We start from the raw sequence: 12903 nt of genomic DNA on the forward strand, positions 1-12903 counted from the left end.
TATTTCCCTTGACAGAGTGATGCTGAATGTAAAAAATGGCTCAACTTACCCCACTCTCCCCTACACATGATGTAACATTTGTTTACGATTGACAGATAATGTTTAAATGCAAAACACTTTATTTTGTGATGGGCCCCTCAGCTCAGTTTGGGAACCTTAATCCAGGCTGGACAGCAGGAACTCAACCTGTATTTCTAGATTCCTCATCACCTCCCCCGAGAGCCTCTCTGGGCTTTCATAGATTGAGTCATTGAGGTTGAAGATGGATTCTAGCCATACCTTCATCTGGCCCTGTTGACAATAGACACATCATCAACTATGAGAGAGAGAGAGTAGAGAGAGTAGAGAGAGAGAGAGTAGAGAGAGTAGAGAGAGTAGAGAGAGAGAGAGAGAGAGAGAGAGAGAGAGAGAGAGAGAGAGAGAGAGAGAGAGAGAGAGAAACAAACAAATGTACCTTAACGAGGAGGTAGAAGTTCTCAGCAGCCTCTGTCCAGGCTCCTCCAGGAGGGTCAATCCTCATTATGACTTGCAGGAGCAGATAAAGGAAGCTACCAGGCTCCTGGAGAAGGAACAGGGGACATGAGTGAGTGTCTACAGATCTGATATGACAACAGTGTGTATAGCATAGATAAACAACAGGATGTTCCATTCTTAGGGCCACTTACAGATATAGGAAGAGATGTCTTTCCTTCTAGAAGGCTTAGTAGAATGAATTCATAAAAAACATCTGCGAAGTTGATGCGGTCGATCTGAAGTCAAACAAATAGGATAATTACATAATCTTCATTGACAAGCACTTTAGAAAGTCTCATTGAGTAGATGTTAGATGAGAAGACGGTGCCTGCAGCTAACGCTCAAGCTTGCATGTAGACCTACTCCTACGAGAGCCATCTCCTGCTCTAGTCGCTCCCTGTTTGCTGGCTCATTAATGAAGTTCACCAGTAGGTCGTAGGCCTGCTGAAACTGCCTCACATCCTCAAAACAAAACAATCATAAAATTCCTTAAAACTTAGATCATAAACTCAAAGATTCAGGTCTGTAATTCAAAGGGCCTCCGATTGTTTGGCTAGTATGACGTTGAAACTTTTCAACTAAACCCTATGAATCACTGTTGCCTAAAGGTAACCCACTGTGCAAGAACTGGTTGAATCAATGTTGTATCAATAAAAAATGTCAATGTGATGATGTTGAATCAAAGTGGGAAACTGATTGGATTTGAAAGAAGTCATCAACGTAAGGGAATTTCGTCTTTTAACCTAAATCCAATTACGTTAATTTTTGGGGGATTTCAAATTGAATTCACATTAGTTGACAACTCAACCAAATGTAAATCAAAACGAGACGTTGAAATGACATCTGTGCCCAGTGGGAACTATATATCTGGTCTGATGAACGTTGCACAATTATGTAATTGGTTACCTGCTGGTTGAGCTCGGATAGTCCACTCAACACCATCCTCCCAGCGTGGGTGAGGTAATTGAGGGAGGTACTGTCTGAGGATGTCAGAGCCTGTGAGAACAAGACAGTACATTTACAAATAGTCCAGAAATGTTCATGAAGTGAAATACAAAAGGTGCTAAATTCACATTTTCTCACCTCCATAGCACGTCTGATACCGGCCAGCCTCAGAGAGAAGTTGGTTGTCCCTTGGTTTTCAAAGTAACGCCTGTAAATAGAAATGTTCAATAACAAATGTTCAACCTAAGAAGCTAAAACATCAGTGCCATGAAATTAAGAAATCATTTTATGTTAGCCTATATTATAACTGCAGGATTCAGAAAGACCATACCAATGTAGGATCTTAATTTGATCACTCTTTTGTTGCTGAGAATTTTCCTGCACGGCAGGAAATGCAAACTTGTAGCGTATTTGGAATTTTCAAGTTTGTAATTTCCACTTTGAAATTTTAGACTCGATTTGCCCTAACGAAAAATGTATCCTGTTGCTGCAGGATTATTTTCCTGCTGTAGCAAACTGTCTCAAATTAAGATCCTACATCTGTATAACTACAATATTGGGCAGATTATTTCAAAGCAAAGGTTTTTACTATAGATGAACACATGAAAGCGAACCCACCGCAACTGGGGCACATCTGCAGCATTATTTTGCTCCTCCACAAACTCCTCCTCAAACTCCTAAAACAGACATCACATTAACTTAAACTCTACTAAACTGCATTTCACCTGCAACATCAACTGAAGCAGACAAAACATTCAGTGACATCATAACAATACTTTCATCTTGACCTAACAACTTGACCCTTGACAGACAACACAAACCTATCGATACCAAAACAATGACACACACCTGTACACACAAGTACAAATGAAATAAGAATTATTGACTGTAGAAAGAGTTTTACCTGAGGAGTGCTGTCAGGGGTCTGGTCCTGGTCCTGGGTGGAGTGGTAAGGTGGAGGGGGACTGGGAGGGGAATCGGAAGGGAAAGGGGGAGGCGGAGAATTCTGGGGGGACTGGTGAGAGGAGCCAGAGGACGGCTCATGAGGGGTGGTGATGATGTCAGAGGTGGAGAACTGATATGCCATCATCTCATCCCCCCTCTCCTGGTACCCCTCCACTGTGGTGGAGATATCCACCTGCTGTTTAACACACAACATGTGACACTGTCAGCCCAACACTGAAAACCACCATATTGAAAAACCCCTCAACCAAACACTGAAATAAATCATAACACAGAGAAACAACGGGGTGTACCTGGGCATCCTCATAATAGGTGAACTCAGACCTCCTCTTGACGAGGCAGGACATGAGTCCATGGATCCTTCTACCAAGGAACTAAAAATGAGGCAAGAGATTAGAACGTGTAATTTCATTTTCTGTCAACATGTATTTATTCAAATAGGTAAATGGACATTTGCCACTTTAAATTTTTTCTGTGAAAAATTGCCTGACTGTACCTTAATACCAGTCACCTTGTTGTTGGTGAGGACCACCTGGACGAGACCCTTTAAAAGAGACAGAGAAACATTACATTTCATCCAGGAAATATAAGTAGACCTATAGCATGTGCGTCATTTGACACAAATCAGGTGCATTTGAGACGAAAGACCAGTTGAGAATCTCTCACCCATGGGTCCAGGATTTTTTCCTGGATGACTCTGCTCCACCACAGCTGCTTCTCCACTCCCCTCACAATGCACAGGTGATGCATGTCCTCTTCATTTTGCTATAAAGAAAAAACTCCTTCAGTCTCCAGACCTCTCTCTATATGTTAGCTGTAGATGTCTATAACATTTGGCAGGCGATTTCAGTTCTGAGTATAATCCCTGGCAGTGATATAGAGCCCACATGATGTTCGTACGACAAGTTTCCCCTAGGTTTCAATTAGGGACAGACATACAAAAGAAAACCCAGAGACAATTGGGAGTTCAAATACACAGGTGTGTTCATAAATGTTAAGAATATGTCTGAAGTACCTGCACTCGTCTATAATGGATCTTCCAGTAATGGAAATGAAACGAACCCCAGTTCCCAACCAGCTGCAACTTCTCATAGGGAAAACCAGAGTCTTCCCTATTTGGCTGAAAAAACAAAGACATCCCCCTAATTATAGAGATTGCTCTGTGATTAATAAGACACACAATTGTGGAGATAGAGGACATGGTAATGTGTACTATTACTAATCAGCTATGACTGTCTAATAATGTGATTGACTACCTGTGAATGGCTATCTGAAGGTGCTGACAGTTGGTCAAGCACTAGCCTCCCAGCTTCAGTGAGGTGAATGGTAGACTCCTCAATAACCAATTTGGAAGTCTGTGAAAAAAAAGGGAACAGGGTAAAGTAAATTCTCCCTATAAGATCAGATGAGCTTTGGTTAATAATGTGTTTGGTTACCTGTGTGTTTAACACTGCAAGCTCTGTTACCAGCATTCTCCCAGCACGAGTGAGGTAGTAGACTGGTTTGGCCTTGGAGAAGACAGGCTATGAAGACAAGGGAATATGTTTTTTCATTATGTGGTTTTATAGAAAACTAGTGACTTGATGTTAATCTTTAATATCCTCTAGAGACCAGAGAGTATCAGAATGGATAGACTCACAAAGATAGGAACACACAAGGGTCCAGACCAAGGGATTAAAGCCAGACAGGGCTGCTGCCGAACCTCCTCATCCACGTACTAAGGAACAAGACAGGATCAATTTAAGAGTCAGTTTGAATGATAGACTGGTACTGTATAGGAGTAAAATATTGGCATAGGGAAAGATTGCAAGAGGAGGCCACTGCAATGATAATAGTTGAAATACACAGGTCTGAGATATAAATGTTAAGAACATGTCTGAAGTACCTGCAGATGAATGGCTACCTCTTCAAGCTGAGAGGACAGTTCATCCAATACCATCATGCCAGCACGAGAGATGAAAATGTGCTGCTCAATCTTGCAAATCTGTAAGAAAATGAGGGAACAGTTTTAAGGGCATCAAAGTATCCCACTACCATAGTAGATACTGAAGGTAATCCTGCCAATTAGATAAAATGAGCTTTGTCCAATAATCTGCATGGTTACCTGTGTGTTTAACACTGCCAGCTCTCTCACCAGCATCCGTCCAGCATGGGTAAGGTAATACGTTGGCTGCAGTGTTACAGACTATTACAAAAATAGGGAATATGTTTACAGAAATGTATTTTCATATTGTTCTACAGAAAGCATCATGTTTATGTTTAAGCTACATAAACCAGTCTAAAGACCAAAGAGTATCAGAATGGATGGACTTACAGAGCTGGGAACCCACAGAGGACCAGACCAAGGGATTAAAGCCAGACAGGTCCGCTGCCCAACCTCCTCATCCACATACTAAGGAACAAGACAGGATCAAATTAAAAGTCAGTTTGAATGATAGACAGGTAGCCTATAGGTCTGACAGACTGCTATAGGGAGGATCACAAGAGGAGGCTACTGCATGATAGATTCTGAGACACTACACAGGTCTGTGTTGAAAGGTTAAGGAAACATCTGAGGTACCTGCATATGAATGGCTACCTGTTCATTTTGAGAGGACAGTTCCTCCCATACCATCCTCCTAGCAGGAGTGAAATTGATTATAATGGGCTGCTCCATTGTGAAAATCTGTGAGAAAATGAGGGAACGAACATCAAAGTATTTCACTACCGTAGTGGATACTGAAGGTAATCCTGCCTATTAGATCAGATGAGCTTTGTCCAATAATCTGCATGGTTACCTGCGTGTTTAACAATGCCAGCTCTCTCACCAGCATCCTCCCAGCATGGGTAAGGTAATATGTTGGCTGCAGTTATAAAAAAATAGGGAAAATGTTTACAGAAATGTATTTCCATATTGTTCTTCAGAAAACGTCATGTTTATGTTTAAAGTACATAAACCAGTTTTAAGACCAGAGAGAAGACCAAAGAGTATCAGAATGGATGGACTTACAGAGCTGGGAACCCACAGAGGTCCAGACCAAGGGATTAAAGCCAGACAGGGCCGGTGCCCAACCTCCTCAACCACATACTAAGGAAGAAAATCAGGATCAATTTATGAGTCAGTAAAATGACAGTTTGAATGACAGATTGTTATTGAACCAATCCTGCTAATGAAGCAGTATTGTTATAGCCTGGGTGCCAGTCTGTTTCAGCTCTCTGTCCACTCCTTATGGGATTGTGATGCCAATATCATATTGCCACGATGGAATTGGCAAGAGAGCAGAAAGACTGGCACCCAAGCTATTGATAGGCCTGCAGCATTCTTACCTGAACAAGGACTGGGTCCTCCTGCTCCAGGGTGGGATCATTATCTTTATGAAAAACAATAAAGGATTGTTTTCTCTAAGTTTAAGAAATACTAGCTACAAGACACCAGACATCTGTCCATGTAGTTAGGCTGATCATATATTTACTTGTGTTTTATATTGTATGACATCAAATGTATTTATGTGTCTGCATAATGTACCAACATGTTCAATTAAACCTAAAGCAACGGTTTGGTTTCAAAGGAGCAAGTTTGTTTGTTGTTTTTAATCTAGGGCTACACTATAAAAAATGTAATCACCATGATTGCTACCTAAATGACACCCTATTCCCTATTTAGTGCACTACTTTTGACCAGCGCCTTTTAACCATAGAACTATGGGTCCTGGTCAAAATAAGAAATAGGGTATTGGGTGGCATTTGGGACTATTACTATTTAGACATTGTCAAATATGTAAACTTACCCTCCTCAACCGTGACAACACGGTCCACGCTCTCCACGGTGGCCAGTGCATCCTCACCGATACCGTAATATTTGCTATAAAAGTAGACTGCCGAACCGGTCGCAAACAACAGGCCAGCTGCACTCAGAAGCGGCCTCTCGCGGAGGAATCTCAGCGGGGTCGCTGTCAACAAACGACTGAACATAGACCTACTCATTATCGCTCTACATACTGCAGTGATTTTGACTGAGTTCAAAACCATCTGACAATTCTTTCTTAGAATTACAGGGTTTTATAGGGACCATTAATACGTCAAAGTCTTCCATAAGTCATGGTTGGCTATGTCACAATGGGATAAACATGTTTATCAAACTGATTAAAAAACACTCAACAGTGACATCAATTAAATTGAATTTTGAGCATGATTTGGGAGTTTATACAATTGTAAACTATGAAACCATTGTTTAGAGAACAGTAGGAGTATAACCATTTAGAAAATACTGTATCTATGGCTCTGAGTAGGAGTAGAAGGGACAGCGTCACAATGCGCTCGCCATGGTTCTGAAAAAGAACGTTGCTGCGTTCATCAGCTCTGTGATGTTCTAGGCGGAGACACTCACTGAACCACTCACTTTCACGTTCAAGGTGTCAAAGCGTTCAACCAACATGCATTGGACTAAAACATCATTCAAATAGTTACTAAAAAGCCTACAGATATGTTTTACATTATTATTTTAAATCTCCTGCATAAATCAGCTGAGATAGCCTACTCTTCTCATCTCTTCGCCCTCCTGCCCTGGTGGTTATATCTGAGCGTTTTGATAACTGATTGATAATTTGGATTATTCATATCCAAAGTGAAATGCTGATTGTGTCATATTTATAATGTAGGGCCTAGTAGCCCACGTTTCATGACATAACCCTAATCCTAAAATAGACTAAAATTGAAACCCTGGGCGAGCACACAAGCTCTGGCTGTACAGCCGGCAACAATAATACATCCAAAGAGGGTGGCTGTTGAGGAAAACCAGTACACCAACACAAATCTTCATTAGGAGATAAAAGTAATCAGAGGCTAAAAGAAAATGGCAGACAATAGAAATCGAATGCGTATGTTACGGCTGGTTAGTGTTTTAATTACGAAGGACTCCCACAAATCTATTGTCTCTCTAAAAAACTGTAGGCTGCATATTGGTGGTCAAAGTGGTCGAAACGGTGTAGTGATCCTCGCTAATACAGTGAGCCACATTACAATTCTGACCAAGTGGGTTAAATCTGTTGGAGCATGCGCCTTTCACGCATGTAACCTGGGTTCGCTTCCCCGCCCCTTGTTTGCTACAGTATTTTAGGAAAGGGACATCTTCATGACCAACAATCTTACTCTAAAAACGTTTGTGAAAAAAGTTTGGTCAGTCTGTGAAAGTTAGAAAAGGTTGGTTAGTCTGTGAAAGTTAGAAACTTCCAGCAGGAATTGACAGTCATCAGTCAAGGTGGTTGGATTATATAGCTACAGTGGTGCTATGGTTCCAAAAGTGCTGGTGATAAAATTAACATTACTGGCATACACATTTCAAAACAAAAGCCTATGATCAGGTATGGAGTTTTGGAAATGTTGTTAAACCCAACAGTCTATACTCTATAGCACAAAGTGTGATGTCCCCAATGATAAAATTGCATGTTACTCTAATTGTGAGATGTGTTACAGTTTACAATAGGCTACTTGGGTCTACTATACCTTCATCCTTTATTAAAGCATTCGGTTGCTAGCATTATCTCCACAAGCAAGGGTATCCTGGGGAAAGACAAATCTTCTCCTCCCAGTAGACTAACTGAATCAAAGCCAGTAGCCTTTAACATTACTGCTAGATAGCCATGTAAACACGAACCTCAGTGGCAGAGCTAAAGCTCAACTGAGATCTTGCATAGGCTGCTGTTTACCATAATCAGGATATTTTTCTACAAACCTTGGCGATAGTTTCTTTGTTCTCGATTCGGAAGAAACTTGTCTCTTATGAACATCTGTGTGCAGTTGCAGGTGGAACTCCAAAAAACAGAGAATATTCAGAAAAATATTAAATCCACTTTTTGTATTGAGCGATAAATACCGCTTTCATATGTGTAGATCTTTCTTTTGGTCGCACTGTGGGAAGTGCTGTCATTAAGGCTACTTCTACAAGCGGCCGCAGCCGCTTCGCATAGAAACGACTAGTTACTGCAACGGTGTTGGGAAATGTGAGATGTGCACAGCTAAAATGCCGAGGACTGTGCAAAAGGTGGATTTAATATATTTTTTGTCGAATTTTCTCTAGTTTTTGGAGTATGCTACCTGTAACTGCACACATACGTTTATAAGAGACACATTTCTTCCTAGGTTAGGGGTCTATAATTGTAAAATAAATGTGTTTGATTGAATAACTAGCCTAATCTAACTATCGTGGTCACACATCTGGACTCTTCATCATCATCATCATCAACACTTTGAATTACTAAGGAATATTCCTATAGCAACTGGTTGCTAGGGGAAACGAGACACTAGCATTATCCTCTTGTTGTGAGACTGAGAGGGAGGATTGGAGAAGTGCACGAGGAGGGGTGGGAAGCAGAGAAGACGGAGCATGGTTGAAATTCCACCAAATGGATAAGAAGAGGCAGACAAAGTTTGACACATTTATGTTTTCAGTGGTTGACCGACACGAATGAACGAGTAAACCTTGTTTTAGCCTAGTGAAGTATCACAAATTAATACCTCAGTATTAATTATCCACTGCACGGAATCTCCATGAGGGCACAAGTCTGCATGACGATTTTCGCTAAAGAGAGGCAGCGCGGGAGAGCTGACTTGTCGCCTGGCAGGTATGTTCTGCTATTTTGAATAAAGCTAGCCATACAGCTAATATACGTTTTAGGCTATTATTAATTTCGTATAGCTAACTAAATAAATGAAGCTATCTAACAGCAATGCTGTTGTGGGCTTACACATGTAATAATTACAACCAGGAGCCTATAATGGAGGAAGTCAGCTTTTCAGTCAGTCCTATCATTTATATTGAAAATAGGTTATTATAACACAAGGTAAACACACATTTACAATAATTGTTAGGTCTATGTTATTAGCCAAAAATTGACTGATACAAGTACAGAAACATTCATAGCCAGAGCAGTGGCGGCTGGCCGATAGAGGGCGCTAGGGCGCCGCCCCCTTAAATAAAATTATTTTAAAAAAATAAAAAAATAAAATAAAAATAAAATAATAATAATAATAAAAACATCAGTATGTCAATATTTGTGTGTTTGAAATATGGAATGCACACAGTAATATGTGTAAGATATGATAGAAAATCATATTCGCAACCTTTCCTCTGCCTGTCAAACGCCTCGTCAGCTCTGGGCGATACAGAAAGTGCCCCGAGGAGGCGGGTCTACGTAGCAGTTAAGCCAATTGCTAATTTAAGATATGAATGTATGACATAAAATGTAGCCAATCAGCGATCTTAAATCGAATCCAAGGAGGGCGATTATTTTATCGCCCCAAGCTCGCCCCTGATAAAATAAGGACCGGGCTCCAGTGGCGCCATTTTTACTAGACGACAATGGCGAGCGCAAACGTTACTCCTCCAAGACCCAACCCTAACTCGGTGAAATCTCTCCTCCAAGATCCGTTTGAGAGGAGAACTTTGTCAGAGAAAGTTCGGGTGAAAGAGCTGGGCCCAGATCAACCTGACCTCTCAATCAGACAGCAGGCTAGCGAGAAAGGGAAGCAGTATATGCGCAGCTTCTCCCGTAGCTGGTACACCAGGAAGGCTTGGCTAGCTGGGTGCACTGATGCTAATGCTTTATTTTGCTTTCCGTGCTTGCTTTTTAAAACGACGGGGTCAGATTCAGCATGGACAGGTACCGGAGTGAGGGATATGAAGCACCTGTCAGAGAAGGTAAAGAAACATGAGAACACCAGGGCACACATGGACAACTCTGTAAAGTTAGCTGTATTAGGAAGGGTGAACATTGCTACGCAGCTGGATGACGGCCACAGGATTGCGGTGAGGAAACACAATGAGGAGGTGGATAAAAACAGGCACATTCTATCCAAAATTATCGATTGTGTGAAGTTCTGTGGGGCTTTTGAGTTGGCCTTGCGTGGGCACGAGGAGACTGACTCCTCGGACAACCCCGGCATTTTCCGGGGCTTAGTGGATTTTGTTGCCTCCCTCGACAGTGTGCTGGAGGAGCACCTGAAGACAGCTACCGTTTTTAAGGGCACGTCAAAGACGATACAGAACGAGCTGTTGGACTGTATGCTGTCAGTGCTTAAGGATTACATCCTGGAGGAAGTAAAGAGTGCTGATTTTATCGCCATTCAAGCTGACGAGACGACTGACGTTTCCACCCACTGCCAGTTGGTGCTTGTGATACGCTACATCGATGCTAAAAGTAACGTCCAAGAGCGTTTTTCGAGTTCATTTTGATCGAGAACGCAACCGCCGACACCATCGCTACAGCGCTGCTGGAGAGGCTCAGCACCATACTCTCACATGGACAAAAGGCCAAACTTATTGCCCAGGCTTACGACGGAGCAAGTGTGATGAGGGGAGCCACCGGCGGAGTTGTTATGTGGGCAGCTTGTCTCTCCCTTTTCTGTTTCCCTTCCTCCTTGTTTTGTCCCCTCTGTGTCTGTTGTATCTGTATGTGTGTTTGTCCCCTTTATGTGGGTGTGTCTGGAGTGGATCAGGGGGCGTGCTCAGGATCTGCCTCTCCTGTGCAGCTGCGGGTTGTTTCCAGTGATTCCTGCCTCACGCAGCTGCATCCTATTCTCTAATCAACCTGCACTACTAATTCCGGGGCATGGCTCTCCACCGGCGCCAGATCGTTGTTCTTACCAGAGCGGTAACTTGGCTCACCAGTAAAGTTATTTTGTCTTTGTCTTCAGCCTGGCTCTCCACTCTCCTTAACCTGTCATTTGTTTTGTCTTTAGTTTCGGACATACCTCCCAACCTGCCTGCCTTCCTGCCTGTCGGCCTGCCTGCCTGCCTGCCTGCCTGCCCGCCTGCCTCAGCCTCTCCTTCCTCCGGAGCCGACTAGCCCACTCTGTTCCTTTACTTCAGTTGTTTTTGGACTAAGACAATTTTAACTTTTATTAAATATTTTTGTTTCTTCCACTCCCTTTGTCGTGTTTGTTTCTCTGAGTGCTGGGTTGAACCATAGCCTAACAGAACGATCTGGCCCCGGACCCAACAGAGAGACAGCACGGGGCAAACGAAGACAGCTTCCAACAAGCTATCCAGGCTCAAGGAACGTTGCTAGGACAGCATGACCAACTGATTCGGACTCTTTTGGAAAATAATCATCAACTGCTGAACCAGGTGACTCAGTTAACTACACAAGTCTCTAAATTGTCTGTTATCAGTTCTCCATCTCTCTCTGACCCCCAGTTTGATGCACCCCAAGTTGGTTCCTCGGACATGATGCAGGCTTCGTTCCATCGGGAACCCCCTGTCACGTCGCCTGAACCGTTCAATGGAGAATTGGACAAGTGCCGGGATTTTTGCTTCAGTGTGACTTGATTTTTCGGCAGAGACCACTGTCATTTTCTACTGATTCCTCTAAGGTACATTATGTTCTGGGGCTGTTAAGAGGGAGAGCTCTGGTTTGGGCTGAGGCTGTGTGCTCAAATCAAACTTTGACTGGATTGACTTTCGCTGATTTTTCTGCTAAATTGAAGACTGTTTTTGACCATCCTGACCATGTGGGTAATTCCTCCAAGATACTTTTTAATTTGAGGCAGGGTTCTAACAGTGTGGCTGAGTACTCTATTGAGTTCTGGACTTTGGCAGCGGACTCCAAGTGGAACAATGTGGCACTTCAAGGAGCATTTCTAAACGGTTTGAATGAAGCCATTAAGGATGAACTGGCTGCTCGTGACGAGCCACATGATTTACATTCTCTCGTTTCCCTGTCCATTAAGCTAGACAACCGGTTGCGGGAGAGGCGTCGGGAGAGAGGCGGTCGGCCGCATCTAGGAGGACGAGTTCCCCAGCCTTCAACCACTCGAGTCTCGCCTCCCGGAGCCGGCAGCTTCTTATTCCTGATTCCATCCCGAGCACAGAGGAGGAACCTATGCAAGTGGGTCGAGCTCGACTACCTCCAGCAGAACGGCAACGGCGCCTCCAGGCGGGTGAGTGCCTGTACTGTGGAGACGCCACACACATTCTGGCTACATGCCCTAAGCGGCCAAAAGACAAGGCTCGCTCGTAACGGTGGGTCTACTTGCGAGCCCAGAGTTAGATCCTGAACCCATCATTCCCCGATTACAAGTACCTGTAACCTTACGTTTCCAGAGTCATTCCCTGCCACTCTCAGCTCTCATAGACTCATGTGCAGAAGACAACTTTATTAGCCACCAGTTCGTTACACAAGCTCGTATCCCCATGGAGCCACTACCTACCCCCATTCGGGTCACAGCCCTTGATGGGCGCCTCCTCGCGGAGATAACTCATCAAACCACCCCCGTTTCCCCTAGTGATTTCTGGCAATCATTGTGAAAGCATTCAGCTAAGAGTTATGTCTGGCTCAGCTACCTCCCTAATCCTTGGCTTCCCCTGGTTGGCTCTTCACAACCCACAAATTGATTGGACACGTCACACCATTCTCAGTTGGAGCACTAACTGCCATTCAGAGTGCCTTAGGTCAGCGGTTCCCCCCACTAAGTGTAACCCAACTCATCCCTCAGCTCCTCTTGATC

General features: G+C 43.2%; 1 protein-coding gene across 2 annotated transcripts; it reads right to left on the reverse strand.

The window, feature by feature from the left end:
• Positions 1 to 9: 9 nt before the first annotated feature.
• On the reverse strand, positions 10 to 4563 carry LOC121559969. 2 transcript variants are annotated; one of them, XM_045216575.1, is made up of 17 exons: positions 4526 to 4563; positions 4307 to 4405; positions 4061 to 4138; positions 3858 to 3944; positions 3678 to 3776; positions 3437 to 3541; positions 3088 to 3186; positions 2918 to 2965; positions 2715 to 2795; positions 2363 to 2599; positions 2077 to 2135; positions 1597 to 1666; positions 1420 to 1509; positions 877 to 975; positions 666 to 749; positions 455 to 559; positions 10 to 291 (listed from the first exon to the last, which is right to left on the reverse strand). In XM_045216575.1, the coding sequence occupies exons 1-17, from the start codon at positions 4559 to 4561 to the stop codon at positions 157 to 159; spliced, it is 1611 nt and encodes a 536-aa protein (XP_045072510.1). In that variant the 5' UTR covers positions 4562 to 4563; the 3' UTR covers positions 10 to 156. The 2 variants fall into 2 exon arrangements, with proteins under 2 accessions (XP_045072510.1, XP_041728940.2); XM_041873006.2 differs by lacking the exon at positions 877 to 975.
• Between the last annotated feature and the right edge of the window lie 8340 nt (positions 4564 to 12903).

Source organism: Coregonus clupeaformis, unplaced genomic scaffold (genome assembly GCF_020615455.1).
Source record: "Coregonus clupeaformis isolate EN_2021a unplaced genomic scaffold, ASM2061545v1 scaf0743, whole genome shotgun sequence".
Lineage (NCBI taxonomy): Eukaryota > Metazoa > Chordata > Actinopteri > Salmoniformes > Salmonidae > Coregonus > Coregonus clupeaformis.